At 46.6% G+C, this 24,907-nt stretch overlaps 1 protein-coding gene across 17 annotated transcripts in view; it reads left to right on the top strand.

Annotated features, from left to right (window-relative positions):
* Window positions 1-24,907, top strand: part of SYNE1 (spectrin repeat containing nuclear envelope protein 1) — a 1,651,720-nt gene that overhangs the window by 457,093 nt on the left and 1,169,720 nt on the right. For all 17 annotated transcript variants that reach the window (XM_069606781.1, XM_069606782.1, XM_069606785.1 and 14 more), the window contains one exon: window positions 9,217-9,312. In XM_069606781.1, coding sequence (XP_069462882.1) covers window positions 9,217-9,312 — 96 coding nt within the window. The remainder of the gene's footprint in view (window positions 1-9,216; window positions 9,313-24,907) is intronic.

Below are 24,907 nucleotides of genomic sequence, written 5' to 3'. Positions count from 1 at the left end.
ACGTATCAAGGGCCCCATCCAGCCTTGGGCCTTGCTGGACCTCATGGGTCAATGAATGTCTGAATTGACCTACCATGCTGTACTCTGCGGGCCCAGTGGCCCAAAAGCTGTTTAAGATACTTTGGTACAGAGACAACTCCTACCCTGCGGCCGTCAACATGCTCAATGACTATTTCACTCCTATGGTCAATCTCGACTACGAGTGCCTTAGGCTGAGGTCAGCAGGACAGAATGAGGGTGAGAGTCTAAATGCATTTCACGGGAGATTGGGGCATCTTGCATTGCCCTGTGCACTAGGCAATGAGGAGTAGGAAATCAGGCAACAGATTATCTTTGTGCAACTCCGCCAAAATGAGCAGACCGATCCGGAGGGAGCCAGGCATAACGCTAGCAAGAATCCTGGAGATGGGGTGATCCCATGAACTGGCAGAGGTGAGACCATCTGCCATGGACGCGTCAATGAAGACCCTAAAACTGGAAGAGGTCTGTGCAGTAAGGAAAATGCAAGTAGGCAAATCCTTCCAAAAAAGAGTGAATGGTGCAGGAAAGATGCTGATGCAGGACATGCCTCATCTTGCACACGGCGTGGATGGGACCTATCGCATGAACATGAATGTCCTGTTAAAGGCCACACATGTGGGAGGTGTGGAATGGGTGACCACTTCACAAGGGTTTGTCGAGCCCAGGACCAGCTACCTGCCTCAAGGGAATATGCCAGACCGAGAGCTGGGGGACCAATTCCTCAAAAGTCTATTGCTCAAATAGAGCCAACAGCAGGTGAAGAGCCTAAGTGGGAAGAATGAGATGAGTCGTCTACCTTTTCCGCACACAAGGGGACGAGCAGACGTTTGAACAGCAGGTGTCCGAAGATTTATGCTCTCTGGAATTGACTACCCATGGTAAAACATACAGCAAAGAACTGGTCACCCTATCCGAGCTACGGAACGAGCCTCCCCTCCAAGACATGCCGATGAAAAGCTACTGTGGCCTGGGTGACGGACAGATGAATTTCAGGGATGGGAGTCCCATCGGGAGGATGGGTAATGACCCCACGAGAGGAACTGAGTGTTGAATTTTACCCAGGAATAGAGAACCCAGTCCCAACCCAGGGAAGGGCCAAACAACGTCCAGGGAAGAAGTGTTGAGGACCACCAGTTTAGTCGGCAGGTTATGGTCCCAGATAGTTTGTGAGATAGTGGCAAGGACTGGAATGCACCTACTGCTGTGATGTTGGTTAACATGTTTCATAAATTGTGTTGTGTTGGTTGCTTGTGGTTGTTAATTTGTTATGAAAAAGGAAGAGTGTGGTGATGTCCTTTTTAGGGTGGAAGCCATGCCCACATCATGACTTGCTCTTAATGAAAGGAGCCTCCAGCCGGCACGTGCGGCAGCATGGCGGCAGACTCCATGAGTGGCAACTATGTGTCCGACTCATTATTTGCTTGGCAACGGTGTGTGTCCATAGCCTTATGTTTGCGAAGTCCGGGTGATCCTGGCAACTCTTTCCACTGTGTGACCACAGTGATCTTGTCCCTGACGTCTGCCCACTGTAATCATCTGGCCAGCCTGTGCGTTCCTGGGCCAGCCATAACACATCGCAGCCCAATGAGTCGATGTTTCATGGTTACTGAGGTACTGTGTGGTAGAAGGAGAGGACTGAGATGCCACGAGTAGCTTTGGCGTTTCTCTGCTGAGACAGTCCCTTTGCTGGTGTGGGAGAAGGTAGGGGTGCCAATCCCAGCAATAAGGAAGCCCTAAACTAGCAGAGCAGGGGGGGGTCTGGGAAACTCTCTACCAGCACAAACACAGCCCATTGACTTGTTCTTGGGTGGATGGCCCCTGGGAGAGTCTGAACCAAGTCTTTAGCTCACTGTTCTTTTCACAGAGAAATTTCCCTGCATATCAGTCTTTGTCGTGCCCAGGGGCAGTCCAGCACCGAAATGCTAGGCAATTCTCCTCTGAACAAGAGTACCACAGCAACCCCATACTCGTGTTTCAGCCTTGTTGGGCATCATCAGTGAGGTGAAGCTGCGCCTCTCTAAGAACAGTGAGCAAGGGGTCCACGTCTGGATCGCCCTGGTAACTTAGGGTTAGACCCAAAGTTAATTTATGCAAAACAAGGGGGGGTCTGGGAAACTCTCTACAAGCACGAACACAGCCCATTGTCTTGTTCTTGGGTGGATGGCCCCTGGGAGAGTCTCAACCAAGTCTTTAGCTCACTGTTCTTTTCACAGAGAAGAAATGTCCCCGCATATCGGTCTTTGTCCTGCCTAAACTAGCAGAGCACCAACACCCGGTCAGTGCCCCACCCCATACAGACGCTCACCCACCCCAGAAACCCCACTGAACACATATCTAAAATGTCCGTGGGTCAGTGTGGTGGCCCTTCTGTAGGGGGCTGAAGGGACCCATTTCACCCTTGCCACACATAGGCGTTGCTAAGGGGGGCTGCAGAAGCTATAGCCCCTGGTCTTTTGGTTGTAGCCCCCGGATAGAAGCTCAGGGGATACAGCCAAAAGGCTAGCTACCCCCGAGTCCCAAAAGCCCCGACATTAGCATAGCCCCAGAACTCTTCCAGATCTAGCAACACCCCTTTTGCCACATATTCCAGTTATTTAGGTGTCTATTATTTTCCAATACTATCCACTAGGGGGCAGTGCAGTGATCCTCCCAGCATGTTTTGAGCTGGAAGCAAAATATCAGACTAAGACAACCGATATCAGTATCATTCCACTGTTTCCTTTATTAGTACCCCGGCGAGAGACAATCAGAATGAAACAAGCATTCTGATTGGCTCTCGCCAGGTCCATACCCGGCTGGGAATCCATCCGTCAGGACTCCACAGCCTTTTTCCCCGGCGAGGGGCGTGGCAACCCCTCAGCCTATAGGGAGGCTCGAAGCGGGGCCTCCCCGCGGCTGAGAGGCTGCCTTCGCCCCCCGCCGGGGACTCGGGTAAGTATTTTTTTTTTCTCCCTTCCCTCTCCTCCCTCCCACCCGCCCCCCCCAAATTACCCTCTTGTTTCTGAGTCCCCGGCGGGGGACGAGGGAAGTCTCCAGCCGTGTGGAGACTCGGAGCGGGGCCATCCCCGCTCCGCGCCTCCACACGGGTGGGGGCTTTCCTCGCCCCCCGCTGGGGACGCAGGTACGTTTTTTTTTCCCCCTCCCAACCCCGCTTACCTTTTTCTTGATCCTTTTTTGCGTCCCCGGCGGGGGACGAGGGAAGTCTCCAGCCGTGTGGAGAGCGGGGCCATCCTCGCTCCGCGCTTCCACACGGCTTGGGGCTTTCCTCGTCCCCCGCCGGGGACGCAGGTACGTTTTTGGTTTTTTTTCCCCTCCCAACCCCACTTACCTTTTTCTTGATCCTTTTTTGGGAGCGGACGCGCTGGGAACACATGTGTTCCCAGCGCGTCCGCTCTCGATGACCGCCATGGAAAGGGAAAACGGACTCGTTTCCCTTTCCATGGCGGCGGCCATTTTCTTGGCCGTTTCTTTTTTTCCGTCCTGAAACGCTGCAGCGTTTCGGGACAGAAAAAAATTGCTTTTAGTACCCCGGTCACGCAAATATTGCGGGCCGGGATACTAATAGCAATATGACCCTCGCGGCGGTGGCATGACCGACTCTGGTAATGCCCCGGGGCCTTCGTTAAGGCCCTCGCTTCGCTCGGGCCTATAACTATGGGCCCCGGGGCATTACCTGGGTCGGTCATGCCCCCGCCGCTCGGGTCCTATTGCTTAATTAGATTCTGGGGCCCACTTTTCCAAACAGGTATTTGTTTTGTAAAAGTACCCATTAATTGATACGCAGCCAGGTAGGCACTTGGACAAACGCATGTCTAGCAAGCTCCTTGGCAATGCTTGGCACCTTTGTGCACTGGCCTATTTATTGTCTCTCATGGATAACGAGGGAGTGACCACTTGACTTTTCACCCGGTCTCGGGATGGATGTTGAGCTGAGGTTCTGGAAAGATCCTCTGTAAACAGGCGCAGTGATAGCAAGAGCACCGCATTGTTCCCGTTTCCTAAACTTTCGCGAGCAGATAGCAAGGTTGATTTAGGATCGCTGGCCGAGCATATTTCCGTTTCCGTTTTCTCTGCAATGCACTTTGGTTGAAAGCTGCCTGATAGCTCGCCGTGTAGATAGATCTGCGTTTCCAAAATACACTACTGGTAACGGGGCGAGTCTAAACTGGAAAAACGACTACGTCAGATTACCGAGGAAGCGCAGGTGTCAATCTTAAAGAATGGCGTCAGTATCCATGGGATCTCGCGCGAGTGGATCTGCTTGGGGCCGCCTCCTTCTTCTATTTCTTCCATTGTCTTGTTTCTTGGCACCGTTACCATGGCGAACTGTCCCAAGGCTGGGGCTTCGGCCAATGTCAATCGACACGAAGGTCAAAAGTGCTAACATCTTCCTCAAGTAAGGCTTTCAGTAGAGTGACTACTGCTGTTCTGCATGAAGCAAGCCGGGGTGGATTGGCCATTAACTTCACTGGGCTAATGCCAGCCCTGGCTGCCGCATTGACGTCCCCAGGGCTGGTTAATGTACGATCTAGCGCTAGAGCTGCTTTAATGCATGTGAGCAACACCCTGCTCCATTGCCCATCAAGCCAAAAGCTGCCTCGTCAGCGGCAAAGCAACACAAACATGCTTCATTGCTATGAGAGTATAAGCACCCACTGGGATACCTGACGTGTGGCAGCACCACACCACAAAAATGGCAGCCACAACATGAAATGTCTGTGTAGCAATTCACCTCTACACACATGTGGAGCTCAGTGCATGCCACAGATTCCATCCTGATAATGGCAATTCGTCCATATAAGAATAGTTACTGTGGTTTAGGTTTATGAAGGCTCACGCACAGAATTTAGGCAGCTTTAATCCATTATGAAATGATGAAGGCCCTTTTAACAGTGCCAATTGGTGTCTTATTCATTTGTGCCACAGCATCCGGTCCCAGGGAAGCAAGGATGCACGGTTTCTGTATGTTTCCCGCTGTATTACATGATGCAAGAATGGCTTTAGGTTGGCAAATCGTTTCTTTCTTCTCACACTGTTGCTCTGGCACTAGTCCCGAGCAGCCACTGCCTCAGTTGTCAGACATTTGTAAGCACTAAAACACAGAGCTCTAGGGAACTCATTGTGCACCCGTGAGTAAACTGCCTAGAGGGGGCCGCTTACGTTTGCACTTGCGTGCAAACAGGTCCCCTGCTGGCAGTTTTTGTAATTTTCATAGCGGAGTGCAAAAGAGAAGTGTAAGGAGACGGCGAATGCTTCTTTACACCTCTCTTTTGCAATCTGCAGTGCAATAGAGTAAACGCTGCCCGCCTTGTAGGCATGGCAGGCAGCGTTTCCAATAGTTCCCATGGAATCTGCCTGCTTTTTGCTGGCTCAAGAAGCAGACATACGCCATAGGATATAATGTTATTTTATGCCAGCATGGAAATCTCATGCTGCAGTAAAACCAAATTCTTTTTGAAGGTGGATGATAAAAGAGAGGCGCAAACGGAAAGAGAGGCGGAAACGTAACTCCTGTTGCACCCCTGCCATCATAAATAATGAAAATTCCCTGGAGCATGAATGGAGGTGTTAAGAGTCCCATAGGGTACCAGGCTCCTCCATGACCAGTCTCCCCTGTACTGCCTCTGGGCCTAGCGCACACTTAGGGACTGTAACTGTAACCCTACAGTCCCCCGCCTCTGTGCACTTACTCAGAGCGTGCTGCCCTGGCTGCACATATTCAGAGCAATGCTGCTCTGATTGCACTTTCCCCTTTACCCCCTGGCACTTCCTCTTCTCCCCCCCTGCACTTTGCGTTCGCACTTGAACAATCTGAATGACAGAAGGCCTAGTAAGATCGTTTGTCTTGTCCTACCTCTGTCTTCCCTCCATTGTCTTGTCGCACCTAAAAACACTTGTGTACAGGCGCGTTATAAATGACTGATCATATGAAGACATTATGCTTGTCTTTTGCGCCTCCATTTACGCTCCGGGATACTAGAAAATTAGCCCCATAGTATTATTCTGCTGATTGTCTGTTTTGGCCATGTATTTAAATAAAGTGTGTCTTCTTAAGCTGCCATGTGTAGAGCTGATTTTCACACTGCTATCCTCCGGTCCGAATTCCCGCTTGCCCACAATGCGTCTTTGTGCAGTCCACTCCCCCGGCAAGTTGTAGTTGCTCGGTTTCTCTCCCATCGCAGGGGAAACCACTGTATCGAAGTGAGGGGGGGTCCACAATTAGTGTTACACCAGTGCATGCTGCTATCAATTGCCCCCTATCACACTCCCTCGAGCATACATGCTACACAGGAGGACTGACCATCGAACGTACTGGGCAGATGAAGGGCTGGCCCACTGCATACATGCCTCCACGCTGGTGCTCTGCTGGTTTGGGGCTGCCCCCTGAAGTCTCAGAGTTGACGGTTCTTTGTGGTAATTTGTTGCTTTATATCATGAACGTGTTGTTTTCTAGTGTCCCTCATCCCCCATTGCCCCACAGGCCCCTGAATTAACTGGGCACCAATGCTAAGAAAGTGATCTTCTATTCTATGCACATATGTAAACAAAAGAATATGAAAATCAGCTCTATACCAATAGTCCAAGTAGGTCTGATGACAGGGTCGGACTAGGGCATAAAATCGACCCGGGCACCAAAGAAAAAGTGGCCCACAATTGAACATCGCAATTCATTCCTTTTCGCACAAACTGTTTGAGTGGCTCCCTAGGGGGGAGTTATTTGATCAAATTTGTTGAAAAATCAGCATTTTAAACACTGATCAAAACTACTAGCCGTGTAGTGAATTAAATAATGAAAGAGGCGCACTTACAAAACGGGCCCATTTTGACCAAAGAAACTGGCCCACACTAGCACGTTGGGCATGCAATTCGGGCATTGCCCGGTTGCCCTATAGGCCAGGCCGATCCTGTCTGGTGATGCCTTCAAACCTTGTTGAAATGTATCCTCCAGGAGGGGACTGGGAACCAACAGAGGTCCTGGTTCTTTTGTTCAAAATGTCCCCATACTACAATGGGACCCACCCACTTGGTTGCAGCCGTTTACCACATTTGGTGAAACTGCTGTTTTGTTTCATTTTTCGCTGTGCTTTTTTTGGGGGGCGGGGGAAGCGGTTGGGTTACTTTTTTATTTTTAGGATATTAGGGGGTGGGTAAGGGCTGGGAGGCATCAAGGCCTGACCTAAATAACAAATGCAGCAACAACAAAAAAAAACCCAGGGGAGGAGGTGTTCCTGATCCATTACAACATGCAAGCGAAAAAATAGCATCTTAATTGTGTGTGCTGCATATATCAAAATAAAAGATTCTGGGTGCTCTCAGAAAAGAGGCCCCCCAGGAAATCTCCAGACTTCCCTGTTTGTCAGACCGCCACTGGTATGCACATGTGGGGTTGGTGTTATGGCCCCGTGTGATCTAAACTACTATTATAAGGTGTAGGTGCGGCTCCTCCTCCACCAAAGCACGGGAATTTGACCTGAGGCCATGAAGTATTTTCATGTATGACAGAGTAGAGTTTAGCAACAGTGACAACCTTTCTATGTGCAGCCGCGCTTTCAGATATGCTGTGCTCAGTATCATGGAGAGCATGACAATCCATGAAAGTCCCCAAAACTCAATGACAATATTAGCCCCTCATTATAGTAGCAGTTGGGGTGAGGATGCCTAGATTCAACCCTTTGATTGTCGGGGTGCTTCAAGCACCCTATTGCCAGGCGTGAAGGAAAGAAATGCTTGCCTAGGGGTGCCTAGAACTTAGGGGACAGGGGACGCGCAGCACCTTCAGAACCCAGACCAGGATTAAGATCTGTCCTGTGGACAACATTGGAACCTCTTTTTTTAGCCTGAACATAAACATCCTTAGTTATCTGAAAGGGTTGAAAGTTTGAATTTTGCTTTTGAGGAGCTTTGCTGCCATATACCAATAATTTTGAAGAAATCTGTGTCATTCTAATTCTTGATATTTCACACGGCGTATTCGTGCACGTGCCCGGTAGAAGATATGTATTTGTTCCTGTTGCGTGGGGTTGGCTCTTTCTGGTGGGCCTCTGACTTCAGTTTTCGACTCGTGCTTCCGCCACGGCGATTCCATCATTGCCACCACCACTGAGCTAAGTCTGACAGGAGAGCATCACTCCTGTGAATATGTGAATTCTGGTCCCAGGATCTCAATGCTAATGTTCGCCCGTCGGTGTTCCTGGTTTGTGTGCCTATTCTTACCCACTCACCAACTGGTACACATCATTATTTATTTATCTATCATTTGTATAGCACACAAAGCCCAGGGGCATCTAGGCGCTTCAATCATTCATTCCAGCAATGTGCTTAATTTACAGGCACCTTACCATAGGACTGCCTCTGCTCTCTGTTATTGCCTACTTTGTAAGTAATTTCTGTCCAAAATAAAACCCGGTTCTTCAATACAAATACACTACAGTTAGTGGCATGTCTCCATCCCGCAGCTGACTCACGTGCAGTTAAACAGAGTGGCCTTTGGCCTTGTCACCACCTCCCCAAGGGTACGATGTCCTTTCACCGTCTGCTTTTACATCGCCAGGCTTTTAAACGTGCACATTACATCGAATGTGCTCATCAATTTTTTTAGGTGGGGTGGGAAAGGGCAAATAAGGGTTTGGGCGGGTGGACAATAGTAAAAAATAAGTGTGGGTGGGGGAATGTGCACGTTTAAAAGCCTGGCGATGAAATCACATGGAACCCTCCCCAAGAGCCTTCGCTATTCCTGAATGCAGCGTATTTCCCCATGACCGTCTCTATGGTTACCTTTTCAAGCATCTGCTGCACTCGCTTTTTTACAGATCTAGCATTCACTGTGTTTCTGTTTGCACCCCTTAAAAACACGCACACGAAACTAAATTACAAAAAGTTAAGGTTACGATGCAAAGGCAATACTTACACTTGTGGTTTAAAAGGGAAAATAGTGTGCTTACCCCCACTTTATATCGATACATTGTTGCACCCTCCTCCAGTGCATTTCCACTTGGTTCACATGCAGTTTTCACTTTGCTGATTAATGTCTTTTGAGAAATCAGCTCACTGGTCAAATAATATGATACCATATGAGATTTTATTTATAGTGCACCCATACACAAATGTCTTCTGTACACTTATTTCCCAAGCTGTAAGACATAAAATATGACTATCAGAGTTCCGGCTATTAATATTCTGATCCCCTCTTCACAGCGCAACCCCCCCTTGGTGGTGAATGACCTTTATGAAGATATGAAAGATGGGGTGAAGCTTCTCGCACTCTTGGAGGTTTTGTCCGGACAGAAACTGGTATGTACTTCTAACAATCATGATAACATGACCGATCAACATTTTTTAACATATTGTTGTGATGTGATTTTTAATTGTTTTCCTTTAACCCTTTGTAAGCCCTCGGGACACATATTACCCTGTAGTTATCTTATGTTATGTTATTGTGCATTTGTATAGCACCTTATATATCATTGGTATGATCTCAAAGCGCTGTGGGTTGAACGCCCTCGGGGACCGTAGTCTAGGTCAGTGGAGAGCGTAGGGTAGTAAATAGTGCTTGTGTGCACTCAGTATGTGTGCAGCCAGTGCGGTTTACGTGGTGTGTAGCTGCATTCTAATACTAGGTGTGGTGCGGTGGGATTGTGACGTCACTATAATGTGTGCAGCAAGGCCGTTGACCTCAGATTTGCATTCTGGTGGTGGTCGAGCTTGTGTATGAGATTATGTGTGCAGCTAGGCCGATTTTTCCATGGGGTATAGCTGCATTTTAAAGACTGTTGAGGTGTTCATGGAGGTGTGTAGGTATGTGTGCAGCTAGGCTGAAATTGATCGAGGGGTATAGCTGCATTCTATTCTTTGTTCGTGTAGAGGAGAGAGTGAGCATATCAGTATGTGCGAGTGTCTGTGCGGATTGGTGGGAGAACCCTATTTCCGATTACCTTCCAGTGCCCACTGAGCTGATCGTATCTATTCTAGAGGTTCGGAGCATTGGTTCGCCAGGAGAGATTCTCAGTCTAGTGCAGAGTTTGTTCTGGTTACTGGGCTTGAGTTTGGCTTTCCCTGTTTGGCAGTGTCATCGCTGTCGAGTGGCCCTAGTCCTAATTTTTATTGGGTTAAGTGAATTGCAGGTCTATGGTCATCCCTGTGTCTCGCTGAGTCTGCCACGGTTTATTAGGAAGATACCATCTCATTGTACAGTTACATCCAGTTCTGTTCTATCAGACTTACGAGTCCTAGCTAGATTCGGGAACTGACTTTCAGTGCACGCAGTGACCAGCAAAAGCCACTATGGTCATCTCTGTGTCTTGTTGTGTACGTAGATTGCTTATTGGAGGACACCTTCCCAGTGTACATTTACTTCAGTACTGTTCTATTGGACATACATGTACAACCTAGGCATGAAGACCGGTACTCGGTATGCCCGAAGGTCAGGCTACAGATCAGGCCATGATGTAAGTGGTGTGTCTGAACTGGTAGCATTATATGCAGCGGGGGTTAGAGTTTTACCGATCTGGTGTGCTTAGAGAGTGTTGATGCCTGGTGCCAGCACCTGGACGTCACCTGCAGTTGCTTGCCTTGTCAGATTCCTGGCCTGATAGAGAGAGTGTTCCCTTGAGATGGAACAGAGTCAGTCCATTGATGAAGCTCAGTTATAAGTGCCAGTGGGCCCATTTTCTGGGTCCCGGTTAATCCTTTATAGCGTGTTGATGGTTATGGCTGTCTTAGTATATGGTTTGAATTGCTGAATTATATCGTATCACTGTCCCTTCTGAGAGGTAAGCGTGCTAGGGAGCTCATCTGATTGGAGAGCGTAGTACATATCTGCAAGAGAAAAAAAAGCAAGTCCAACCCATGCATACTTGATAATGCGCCCCGGGTAAAGGAGCTCATGGCATCAATTCCCAGGCAGATCAGGGATGCATGAGTTGATCAGAGACCACCTTGGCTAATCTTCAAAATTCTATCTAGATGTGATGCATGGCTAATCTTCAAAATTCTATCTAGATGTGACGCATGGCTAATCTTCAAAATTCTATCTAGATGTGACGCATGGCTAATCTTCACAATTCTATCTAAATGTGACGCGTGGCTAATCTTCACAATTTATGTAAATGTGACATATGGCTAATCTTCACAATTCTATATAAATGTGATTCATGACTATCCAAAAGAAACTCATTGCTAATCTCCCTAATCTGTCTGTTGTAACACATTGGTTAAATTGCTAAACTCATAGAAAGAGCACTTTTTGGGCGGCTTATAACTCTTCCCCCTCCCCTCCAGACGAATCCTCACCAAACTTTGGCCCCCTTAGAACTATTCTGCAAAGTTTGGTGCAGTTTCGTCAAGGGGGGGGAGTTATAGTGGGCATCCCAACATTTTTAAAATCCTCATAGACACAATGGAAATTTGTTTTTGCTGGTGCCTACAGGCCAAACCCGCTGGACGGATTTGCAGCAGACTTGCGCGAGGAGCGGCAGCGTGGTCCTGAAAGTGTGCTTTTGCAAATTTGGTGTAAATCCATCCGGTAGTTTTTAATAAAATGCCCAAAAAGTGGGACACAAAATTGGTGATATCTGTGTCCTGTCCACAGACTAATTTCACGATTCAGAGTCTGCGGACAACCGTTGGACCAATCAGAGAGCAGCGTGACATTTGTGGACATCATACGCGCCCGCTGATTGGTCAATTAAAAAGGTGAGGTGCATCAAAACCTTTGAAACAGGTGCCATATTGGATTCCCGAGCAGCCCCCGTGGTCCGCGGACATAGCGGTAAAAACATAAAAAAACACAATATTGCATTTGTCAAACAAATGAAACAATCATGGGGATGGGATGAGATATGTCCACAAAAATCCAAAAATCCTTTTTTTTTGTTTGTCTACAAATCTACGAATATCCTAGATGTTCAGGGACATCCATGCATATTTCTGCATTACAGGGTTGGTGGAAAGCAGTTTTTGGATGGTTTATAACTTTGGCACCACTCAATGAAACTGTATGACATTTACCAATATCCTTTTAGACCTAACTATGCAAAGTTTGGTGCTGTTTCGCCAAGAGGGTGAAAAATAAGAGGGGGAGTCCCAAAATATTTGAAAGGCTTATACATTTGGTGCCGTTTGACAAATCTGCACAAAAGTTTGCAAAACGATTTTAGACCTAGATTTGAATGTGTTTGCAAAGTTTGGTGGGATTTTGTCAAGAGGGGGCAAAATTAGAGGGGGGTCTCAACATTTTTAGATGGCTTATAACTTTGTTGCAGTTTGACAAATCTGCACAAAAGTTTTCACAAAGATTATAAACCCAACCTTGTATGTTTGTGCAAAGTCTGAATAGATTTTGTGAAGTGGGGGCTAAGTTTTATGACCATTTTTTGTACGTACATTTTGCCACTTTCCAAAAAATAAAACATTGACGGATTTGCAGAAAACTCATGCAAGGAGCGTTGGCAAGGACCCGAAAAGGTCATCACCCAGACAATCTGGCTATTGGCAATGACATTGAGGGACCAGCAATGGGGTTAAAGTGAGCATGGCCACATGGGACCGGCTATGTGGTAAAGGTTTTTAAAGTCAAGATAGGTTTGAATGGGAATACAAACTCTGCTCGCAGCTACAGCCCAAAGTGCTGGACTGGATTACAACAGACCTGTGTGCGGAGCATCAGCAAAGACCTGAACGCATGCTTTTGCAAATCTGTCTTGTGTTTTATTTTTCCAAAGTGTCAAAATATAAGTACAAAAAATAGTGAAATAACTTTGGTGCATGGACAGTGGGCCAGGCCCTCAGCAACGACAAATAGGTACTCTGATGTACTTATAGGGGCATGCGGCATGGCCAAAGCCCTAGGTTCAAATGAGAAAAAAAAATGTGCTTGCGGCTGCAGCCCAAAGTGCTGGACGGGATTGAAGCAAACTTGCGCGAGGAGCATCAGCAAGGACCTGAAAAGCATGCTTTTGCAAATCTGTCCTGTGTTTGACTTTTTGACAGTGTCAAAAAGTAAGTGCAAACGATACTGATATAACTTTGCTGCCTGGGCAGTGGGCCTGGCCCTTTGCAAGGACAAATGTCTACTCTGATTTGCCTATTGGGGAATGTGACATGGCTAAAGCCCATGCTCCATGGATTGTAGAGACTGGCCATGGCTGCAAGCCATGAGCACTGGCCATTGGTCACATTATCAGGGTATAGTGGACACTGAACTAGGATGCAGGATCGGTGCAGTGGATAACAGCGGTGGTTTGGTGGGGTTGGGGTCATGGTCGAGCCTCATGCCCTAGGCAGTACAACCATGACTTGTACCCCCAGCATGCCCTGCTGATAACAACACACATCAGTATGCGTTGCAAACAATATGTTTGTTAAAGGAGGTTTAATGTTCTTTCATATATGTTAAAAGAGGAATTAATAATAACTTATATACAATGATGTAACATCATGAAACATTTTCACTCATAAAAAGGGCTTTGATTGAAACAAAGTTTTTTCACCGAATTACATAAGTTTTTATTAGTGCAACTTAACCATAACATCCCTTTTCTCAGAAAAAAAAGATATATATATATTCAATGAAAACACTTTGTTAAAGGGATGTTATGGCAAGTTCCACTAATAAAATGCTAATCCTAGACACGTCAGTGAACAAAAACAAGTGGCCCAGATATGTGATGTTATCAGTGATGTCATCTTTTTAATGTACTTGGTGTTTGTCTTAGCAGTGCATGGTGGTGGAAAACCGCCAGTTTTTTGGATTTTTAGGGCCACATCCCATCCCATAATCATCACCCCTCACATCCGTAGAGATTGTTTCAAGTGTTTGACAAGTGCAATGTTGTGTTTTGTAATGTTTTTACCCCGATGTTTGCGGACAACGGGCGCTGTCTGTAAATCTAACATGGCAGGCGTTTCCCAAAAATATGACGCACCTCACGCTTTTCACCATCCAATCAGCAGGTGCGTCCGATGTCCGCGGACATCGCGCCACCCTCTGGAACAATCGGAGGCCTGTCCACAGACCAAACAGGGAAGTGGGTCCGCGGACCGTACCCAAATATCACTAATTTATTTTGACCTACTTTTGGCAGTTTCAAAAGAAACTACTGAGCAGATATACAAAAGCATGCTTTTGGGACCAAGCCGCCACTCCTGGCGCAAATTTGGTGAAAATCCGTCCAGCGGTTTGGGCTGTAGGCGTGAGCACTTTTTTTTTCTCCACTGAGTCTATGGAAAAAAACACATTTTGGGACCTCCCATAACTCCCCACGCCCTGCATGAAACCTCACCAAACTTCGCAGGATCAATCTTACGGGGCCATTGACCTTTTATTGCAACGTTTCATGAGGATTCGTCCAGGGGGAGGGGCAAAGTTATAAGCCATCCAAAAAGTGCTCTTCCTATGAGTCGAGCAACTTAACCATAACTACAGTGCTGCTACCACAGGGCCTGTAATATATTTATATATAGATGGGACACTCTTAATGCTAACTGTCCTACGTTCCCGGCATGACCCATTAGCAGGTTTTTTGCTCTTAAGAGAGGACTTATATGGGATGGAAAGACTCCCTGAGATGTACCACTATATGTGTGGTTCTCTAATCTAAAATACTAATATCAGTACTGTTAAGGAATATTTCAAGCAGCTCATTCTCTCTTCGTGTGCGCTTACTCCCCCTTTTGGGATAATAGCATCCGTCTCGAAATTTCATCTCACAGCTGACTGAGCAAAGGGTCCTTTTTCCGGAACAAATGTTTTAGATCAGACACTCAAATGATAGCCCTTTGCTAGGGAAGTGGATTAGGAGTTAACAAATGCCATTTGTTCCAAACGATGGGATTCTCATCGCTGCATCAAAATTGACCGACATGCCATGAGTCTGGCAGAATGGTAAACAAAGGAGATATATAACATTTCCATGACAGGACCCAGCTTTGTTCAATGTTTGCAGATGTTGTCCAATGTGTGGGTCACTAAATCTAAAGTACTAAACGTGGGAAGGGGCTTGGTAGTGGGATAGAGGGAGAGGCAGTTGTGAAACCTGTGTTATTGTTGGGTGCAGGTTTGAAGTACCGATTCATAAGTGCTGCTCTGGTTCTATGTGTTGGGCAGTGAAACTTGGGAATATGTTTATCTGTAGTGAATAGCCCGAGATCTGATAAACTGCAGTGCCCTTTAGCTGGCTTAGCTACTGATGTGGTAGGGGTATTAGTGGTAGAGAGGTGAGCTTCATTTTAGCCCACTTGTTATTGATTTGGTAACTGATGGGCTTAAGCTAGCATTGTTAGAGAGTATATAGTTTGAAGTGGTGGGAGATTTTAGAGGGGAGCAGAGTAGTTGGGGAGAAAAGGGCTAGAAATTCAAGGGGTATATGCAGAATAGGGAGCAAAAGTATTTGGTGCTGTGAGGAACCAGGAATGAGACACGGACACAGAGGGCTCATGTTTGTTGATACATACTATTATTAAAATAATAACAGGGTTTGGGAAATGCCTCACTGTCCCTAATTTAGGAGGTATTGCCCTACCTCAACCAAAAACTAAGGGTCTGTTCTGTGTCATGATGTCCAAAGCAAAAATATCCTGTGTCTGAAATCCTATCCTATCCCTCTCATTCTAAAAGTAACTATAAGGTACTAAGGGTAATGTCTTTGGCTTGAAAAGTGCAGACATGTTCAAGTTCAACGAAAAGGTATAAATCCAACAAAGGTTTCAAATAGATAGTTTTCACAGTTCCAGGGAATGGCTAGTTTCCCCAGGTTTCTCTCCACCAAAACAAAAGTTCAAAAGAATAATCAAGTTCTTTGTAGCCCAACAGGCTAACCCCTTCCTTTTGGTGTTGTAATTCACTTTCCATATACAGTGCAGGTAAAAAATCCTATTGCATGAATCTTCCTTTGGATTCTTTTTTCAAAGTCCCACAACTTTGGTGCGGGTCCCAGACTCATACAACACCTGGTATACTCACCTGCCAGGTTCATTTGTACAGTTTGTTTACACAATTTTGGTGTGGAAATGCCTGGTATACTCTCCTGCCATGACTTTTGTACAATGCAACTCTTTATGGGTGCGGATCCCAGATCCACTCTTCAACTGGTATACTCCCCTGCCAGGACTTTATATTACAATTCTCTCTCTTTCATTCAGTACAAGCGGGTATGGGTCTTCCCCAAGTTCTGGTGTATTTGTATCTCCCCAAATGCTTGGACTATGTAAATCCTTTCACGATGTAAGTCGCATGGAATTGGCCTTCTGTTTTGGGTAGGGAATGCATTCTCCAGTTCCCCCCAAGGGCCACAACCTTCCACTGTAGGCTCACCAGTTTTAGGATGGCTCCCTAGCTTCTCTGACACCGTTTGGGTCCTTTTCTATTTCTGCTCTTTCTCTCTGCTTTGGGCAGTGTGTCCCTGAAGCTGGTGGTGGTCTGCGTGTCGGTCCGACTTCCCTTGCTGGAGCAAAGCTCTTAGTTTGCCTTGTGTCCTGCTTTGGCATCTCTCCAGCCAGAGGGAATGCTTTTCCGGTCCAGGCACCGCCTTCCCCGTTCTCTGTGCCACTTATTTGTCTCACTGGCTGCCTTCTGGATTCCCAGTCCAAGCTGGGAAGTCTCCTACGTGGATCTCCCATGCCTCCACTTTTGCCTATCCACCTGACAGCATGACTTCCCTGGCAGTGGTTAGCTGGTTGTTTCTCACTGTGTTGTTCAGCTGTTCCATCTTTGAACTCCCGCTCCAAGAAAGGGAGTTGTTCAGAGCCAATCGGATTTCTCCAACTGCTAGACTGCTCATTTCGTTTCAGTCGAGCAATCTTCATTCTGGTTGCCCTCTTCCTAATGTCAGTTTCTGTCATTAGGTTGGCTACAGAACATTGAAGGATATTGTCAGCAGGATGTATGGGTTGTTCAAGGGGACTATCACAATATGCCACCAAGGCATGAGGAATGGAGTGGATATCCCTAAAAGGGGCAGGGGGATACCATGTCTTATCTAACAATGTCTCGCTCCCCCTGATGGTTGCCTCCCCCCATATGTTCCTTCTTTGCATAGCCACCCCAAGGGGGGTCAGGATCAGGTAGCAGCTGCCATCCACATGAGAGGCTACCTCTGGGAAAGGAGTGATGACATCATCAGATTCATCACTGTGCCCTTAGAGAGATAAGTAATTGTTATCATGCAGGAATGGATTAGGGCTGTCTTTTTAGCATTTTTTGGACGTGTTCATTCGATTCCATCTGTGTTCCGTAGAGTCAGACCCAAATTAATCCATTCTTCAATACTCTTAATTGGATACCTTTTTGTGCATTCCTGTTAAGTTCATATCATTTGAAGGTGCTTTCCTTTGGGTCAACGTTGCCAAGAGCAGGGGTATAGTTGATTAAGGTTTAATGCTCGTCCTGTGCTGGTGTTTAATGGATTGCCAGGTTTTTAGCTCTTTTCTGAAGGGGAGCAGGTTTTCTTCTGTGTTTATGGCAGAAAGTCCAAGAGTTTGGCTGAGAGAAAGGAAGATCATCCGTGCCATTTCAGGTTAAGTCTAGCCATCGTTACTGAGGTATCATTGCAGAATTGAAGCACTCTCCGTGGTTGGTAGTGGGGAAAATTTCCTAAAATGGTTTCAGGGCCCCTGCCACAGTAGGAACAGTGGCCGATGAACAGAATTTTTCAATAAATCTTCCATTTGAATAGGACCTACTGGAGTTTGCGGAGGGCTGGTATAATGTGTTCTTGCCTATTCAGTGTCAAGAGTTGTCTTGCTGCCACATTTTGTACTCTATGTAGTTTGTTGAATAGGAATTCCAGGAGTCCAAGGTGCAAGCGGTTTACATAATCCAGTCTTGAGCGTACAATTGTGATAACTGCTAAGATCCGGTGGGCACGATGCATTGAATAGGTAGGACCTGAAAGAAGCAAGTTCTCGCTATGGCTTTCACCTGTGCTTCCAGTGTGAGATTGCTGTCCATCATGATTCCAAGATTTCTGACAGTTGTTGTGGGCATGGTATCAGTTCCCATTGTAACTGACCAGGGGATTGGTGTAGGGCTCAGTGGTGTTGTGCTCCAGATTATAAACTCTGTTTTGGTTGAGTTGAGTTTAATTCTCTCTGTAGTCATCGAAAAGTCTTCATGTGCGTGACACGTGTTGAAATGCAGTGTGTTCATTGTCGATCTATGAGGTTTGATTGAATTCTTTTGATCGAATTTAATTTTGCCGATCTTTTTTTACCACTTTTACTATTTGTTTACTACAAAAAAGCTGTGGGGGAACACCCCACAATCCCGTTCACCTACCCCTTCAGCCCCCTTTCTGTATACCTAAACCAAACTAACCATCTATCGGTTTGCGGTAAAAAAAAGTAAAAGTGCAGCAAAATGTAATTCGTCCAGAATGTAATTTGGTAAAAGAGGGAAATACCATTGTTGTAGAGTTGTTTGCGAGCTTGTACGTATTTAAAGCATGTGAGACTTGAGTCGTTAATAGTTTCCAGTAGTGGGGTCATGAAGATGTTGAAGCGTGGATGAGAGAGGAACTAGATCCTTGTGGTTTTCCGAAATGTTAACTTCTGAGGAAGTGGTCTTTAAGGGGCCATGTGCATTGCTTCAGTCCTTGCAGTCAGAAATATGGCAATACAGCGCTGGGCAGTACAATGTTCTACAGTATTTTAGTGGTGTCTTGTGGCTGATGGCGTCAAAGGTGGTGGGCATGTCCATCCGGATGAATGCACTAGGAGAGGTGGTGTCCATGTTGTTCTTTAGGATGTCCTATATTAAGCATTGAGTGGATTATGGTGTTGGCCTGAATCTGTGTTGCGATTCATGGAGGAGGCTGTATTTGACAAATTCTTATAGCGGTTGATAGATGAATTTCTGAAGGAGTTTGTTCAATGTCTGCTGATGGTGCCCACTGTGTGGCTCACTAAAGGAAGAGTTGTTGTATAATAGTGGTCACTGAATGATTTGGACAACTATTTTAATGAATACATTAATCTACCATAACAAGATTAACTGACAAATGGATCCAGCAAATGACAGTTTACAGATGCCCGCTAATGGACGTGTCTCTTCCTTCATTGTTATGTCAAACTATTAAGTGCCATTCCCTTCCATGTCCATGGAAGCGCCTTAGGCCTAAATACCATCCGAGTACTTGTGTAACCAGATACCGTGGGTGTTAAATTGATCAAACAGCAGTATTATTGTCAGAGATTTGCAAAAGCAAACATCTTCTTTTTTTTTTAACCAAACTTTAACTTTAAGAATAAGAACTACTTTACAAAAGAAAACCACCTCAGGACCGCCCCTCTTAGCCCCCACCCTGACTCAGCATCACAGTGCGTATCACATGTTGATTGGATATGACATATGGTTCCTATTGCCCTTTCAAATTTCCTCCCCTCATCTGATGAGTATCAATATTCAATTTTGAGAAGACCTGTAGAGGTTTGCCACCTGCTTCCACCCGTAAAGTAGTCTAAGCCCCTTGTGATAAACGGTCTGTTTAATTCCTGCCATGCCGGCTCCATAAAATCTATAAATGGCCTCCAGACCATATTGAACACTTCCGTGGCCACGTAAGTACTGCTGTTAGCATCTACAACTCCCAGCATTCCCCAATTTTCCTTCACCAGATTGCGATCTGCAGACCATCTGAATTCTTCCACTGCTGAGTGATGGTTAGTCTGGCCGCCATCAATAAATGTATCAGAAGTCTGGCCATGGTGCCGACATTGGGTATTGCCCCTTATCCCCAGTTTCTCCCAATACCAAAATTAATGGATCTAATTGGAGCATCACCCCTGTCATATCTTTTATTTTGGCTAATATCTCCTTCCACAACACCTATATGCCCGTCCACAGCTCCACCACATGGGCCCAAGAGCCCCCTCACTGCCACATGCATGCCACCGCGGGTGGGGAGTATTTGGGTTCAATACAATGTAATGTATGGGGGTTGAGGTACCATTGTGAGTCGATTTTGTGTGCGCATTCCCTGACTATCATACATCTAGAGGCTTTCGCCTCCATCGCCCACATCTGACTTCAGCTGTCAGGCCCAATCTCTGTACCTAATTCCTCTTCCCATTGCTCCCATTTCTTAGTGAAAGGGGTTGCGTCCCCTGTGTCTGCCCCCACTGCCATGATGCGGCTTTTCCCCAGGCTGTCTATTAGTGTCAAGTCTGGAAGGTTGGCCTGCCTATTCCTTGCCACTTTAACGGTTGGATTAGATGCCCAGTGTCTCAATTGTATGTAGTGGTATAATTTGGCTTCTTCCAGCACAAATGCATGCTTCGCCTCCTCAAAGGTAATGGGTATACACGCAGTGTATAGATCCCCTAGCTTCTGCAGGCCCCACCTAGTCCACGCCTCAAGTCCTTCTCCCTAAAGCCCGGCGAGAAGTCTACATTGTTAGTAAAAGCAGAATATGGGCCTAGCGTCGTAGCTATCCCCCATTCCCTCCTCACATTATCCCATTGGGTCGGAAAGCACTGGGTGCTTTGCAGTAGTCTACCCGCAGAATTCCAGGCTGACTTGCTTAGGAAGGGGAGTTTTGTCTGTGGGACAGAAGTCGTTTTTTGCTTGAGTTCTAAACCCCTAACCCTTCCCCCTTGGGTGCACCAAATCGGATATGTGTGCTACTGCCTTAAGCTTTAGTATGACAATCGTGACCCCCCCCCAGGCCAAATAGCTCCTCAGCAGGATCTTCTGTATAACTCTGTGTCCCCCCCACCCCCAGATAAATGTAATGATATGCAGTACCCCCTTTGGGAAAACACAAAGGAGGCTGTGAAAGAAATAGAACAACCTGGGGGGGAATTCATTTTCCATGCGTTGTTTCTTCCTTTCCATGATATTTCCTGCTGGGCCCAATAGTTCAAACCGGCCCACAGACCATTAAGCCATCTGTGGTAGTTCAGTTGGTATAACTTGTCAGGACGCACCAGGATATTTATCCTCAGATATTCTATTCTCTCTGTTTCCCACTTAAACACGTGCCCTCTGGGTTCCTCCAGTTTCTCCTGCAGGTTTTCAGAGATTATCAGCCCCCTCCCCCATTTGCCATAGTTAATTGTGAATCCAGATGCCCCCGCAAAACACCTCCAGTTTGCTTAATGCTACTGAAGTGAGGTAGCGGTGTTGCCCAGATATAATAAAATGGCATCCGTATGCAGGGCATTGTATGCAGTATGTCGTCCCCTCCCGCACCACGTTTCCCCTCGTTCGACCTGATTCTTTTGGCAAGTGGCTGCATAACTAAGGCAAAGACCAGGGTTGATAGAGAACACCAATGCCCCGTGCCTGTGAAAATGAAATGGGATCCAAGAGCCCCCCTGTTAACTACGAGTCTTGTGCTAGAGAGTTGGTATAAGGTCAGTATCCACCTGCTAAAGGCGACCCCAAATCCATATGCCTCCATAAGCTTTTTGATGTGCTCCCAATTCACCCGATCAAATGCCTTATGCACGTTGAAGGACAATCTTGGCAATCTCGCCCCACTCTGCCTGGTCTGTTCTACCATGTTCAGGTTCCTGCGAATATTAGCATATATTCCTGCCCTTAATGAATCCGGTCTGGTCTGGTTGCACTAGCATCAGGAGTATGGTATCCAGCCTAATGGCTTGCACCTTTGCATATATTCTTACATCTATGTTCAGAAGAGCAATGGGCCTATATGAATCCAGGTTCATAGGGCCCTTGACTTCTTGCGGGATTAGGACAGTGGTTGATTGCTTCATGGTGGGAGCTATAGTGCCTGTATTCTGCAATTCATTAAAACATTTTCCTAGGGATCCAGGTAGGTAGGACTGGAAGACTATGTAGAATGTACTTGAGTACCTGTCAGGGCTGGGTGATTTATTGACTTTCAGGTCTTCTATGGGCCCCTCCGCTTCTTATTCCATTATCTGGCCCTCTAAAACACCCCTCTCCTCCTGAGTCAATTGGGGTATTACGGAGGAATGAATATAGGTCGTTTGGGAATCGCGGTCCAGCACCTCGTCAGTCATGAGGTTTTTAAAAAGCAGTCAGTAATGTCTGGCTTCTCTCGTTCCCCATACTGTACCCCCCCTCATGATTGTGCAGCCCCGGATAGTCTGCCTAGCTTGGGCACATCTCATTTTGTAAGTTAAAAGCTTGCTGGCTGTGTTACCCTGAGTGTTGTATGTCTGTTGTGCACATAGCAGGCTATAAGCAGTGTGTTTCACTAAATGTTCTTCCATTCTGGCTCTAAGTATCCTTAATTATTTTTATTGCCTTCAGGGAGCCTTTACATTTCAGAGCTCTCTCTTTGACCTGCACCATTTCTTCCCACTCCTGCCTGATTTCTTTCCGTATATTTAACAAAGGCGGTTGTTCTGCTGATGCGTTCCGCTCTCAATACTGCCTTCAGGGCATCCCAGAGAGTGGTCTGACTGATCTCGGGGGTCTCATTCCTTTCAAAGTATTCCCGAATCTGGGTGGCTGTGTCCGTCCTTTTGCCCGCGTCATTGAGCACCTCACCCCTTAATTGCCATGGGGGTTTGGGCTGCGTTTCCATTCTTGTTACGTTAACTATGATGCTTTTTGCAGCGTGATCTGAGAGAACCCTCACTCCTATCGCTACCTCTTGTACACACAGAGACAAGGACGCTCAGACCAACCCAAACTCTATCCTCAATTGTGTCCTATGGACAAAGGAGAAGTGCGTGTAATCCTTCTCATCCAGATGTAGAATTACCCACACATCTACTACCCCCAGTCCCTGCATAAGTTTGGCCAAGGCGAGGGCCTTCTGAAAATCTGCCTGTCCCGTCTTTCGCTGGGTCTGATACCATATTGAAGTCTCCTTTCAGAAATATCTGGCCTTCGGCAAACGTCCCCATCTTCGGGGCCTGATCAGTTATAAAATGTTCTTGTCCTTCATTTGGAGCATAGTTTGCCGCTATTGTAACTGCTGGGGGAACAGGTCCCCTTTAACTAAGAGGTAATGTCCACCCCATCCCCTTTTACTGCCCGCCTAACAAAGGAAATGCTTTTCGCAAATAGTATTGCCACGCCCCTCTTCTTTTCCCCTCCCGAAGCAAAGTATTGTAGTAGGAACCATTTGGAGTGCATGCAGTGTTCATGCCCTGAGAGTAAATGCGTCTCCTGGAGTACCGCTATTTGTGTCCCCAATGCCCTTAGACGCCATATTATGCCTACCCATGTCACCGGTGAATTCAGACCTTGGACATTCAGAGAGGTGAGGGTGACCTTAAACATCCCATGATTCGCAGACATGTAAACTCTTTCTTGCACCCCAATGTGTCGAACGGGTTTCCCGTGTGAGTGCCTTTTATCCCATTGTTATGTGAGTCGAAATTGAGCCCCATACTAAGAAACAGGATCCCCTTGTGAATGATGTGAGTGTGTGGTTGACAACCATGATGCGAGTTGAACTGTAACCCTAAACAAATCAACATCAAATTAACATTCTCCAAATTCCTCCCCTTTACGTGAGCTCCCCGTCCCCTTGGCACCCGGTTGCAATTCGGCTGATACTCTTCCCCCGTCCCATTTCCCAACCTAGTCAATCAAACTAAGTTCAGACTTGCCCCCATAATGTACCACAACTCCCATGAACTTTGTGTTTCATGTGTTAGGGTGCACCTACAGTTGGGGCCCATGGCTCTATCGGCCAAGCAGATGAACCAAGTCCATGCGCCCCCTATCTCGTGTGGCTAGCTGTCAAAGCTGCACACTTAGTGATCCAGTTCCAGACCAGGGATGCGTCCCCTCATCGCATGATCTTTCCTTGCCCACTCTGCATGTCGGTCCATGCAGTATTAGTCTCTCTGCAGGGAGGTGTGGGGGAGTTGTGTCTGCCATGGCCAACCAAGCGGCAAGTCGACCCCTGTCCGGTAAGTCGACCCCTGTCCGTTCCCCATGTGTACGCTGAAGCTCCTAGTTTCAATACTGTCATACAGGTGTCTTGCCCCCTTTTCAATCCTCAGTTAGTGCATGTTAGGGGCACTCTAGATGTTTCTTGTTCATCTTTATCCGCCCAGCAGGTCCTTTTGCTCACCTTCCCCCTTCTGTGTGGTTTCTCCAGGTTGATTACGGGTCTTGTTCGCCCCCCCTTCGGATTCAAGAATTGCTTGGCCTCAAACGGTGTGGAGATTATATGCTTAAACCCCCTACCTAACCAGCAGTGTCCCTATGCTAGTCCTTCATGTGCTCTCATGTAATAACAGCTAAACGAACTGTAATATGCCACAATATGCTACACACCTGTAACCCTATGTTTAACCATATCGGCTCCATGTAACCTATCATGTACCTATGCATGCACAATGACCTGCAACTGTAACTAAACCAATTCCATGTAACAGCGCCACAATGCCTCCGGGCTGTTTGTGTGCTTTATAAGTGCAAATAAATAAATAAACATGCATTTGGCTTTCAACCACAAATCTGACCCAGCAGTACTTGATTTGTCTGGCTCCCAGCCATTTTGGTGAGAGTCGCAGGGGCCATGTCCTGAATGAGTTGTAGTTTTGCACCTCGGAATGGCATCTACTGCATTCTAGCAAGACTAAGTATTCTCTCCTTCTGCTGATAATGGTTTACTCTGGTCATTATTTCTGGGTGAAGGTTTGTGCCCCTCTAATAAAAAAAAACATGAAAAGTGTCCTGTCCAGCCCCACAGTTCCATCGGCAGGCAGTATGTGGCAAAATAAGTCATTGACGTATGCTTCCAGGTCCTCGTCCACAACCTGCCTAGGATCACCTCTGACTCTGATGTTATTCCTACGGGATCTGTTTTCTAGGTCTTCCTGTTTCAAGTATTCCAAAGCTTCTAGTTTGGTAGCCATCTCCGATCATTTGAAGCCTTAATCGCATGTTGTTCTATAATTCGTTGATTCTGTCACCGAATTCTTGCAGCTGCTT

The sequence above is a fragment of the Ambystoma mexicanum genome, chromosome 4p (assembly GCF_040938575.1).
Source record: "Ambystoma mexicanum isolate Mex_15411 chromosome 4p, UKY_AmexF1_1, whole genome shotgun sequence".
In the NCBI taxonomy this organism is placed as follows: domain Eukaryota; kingdom Metazoa; phylum Chordata; class Amphibia; order Caudata; family Ambystomatidae; genus Ambystoma; species Ambystoma mexicanum.
This window is presented reverse-complemented; position numbering and strand designations above follow the sequence as displayed.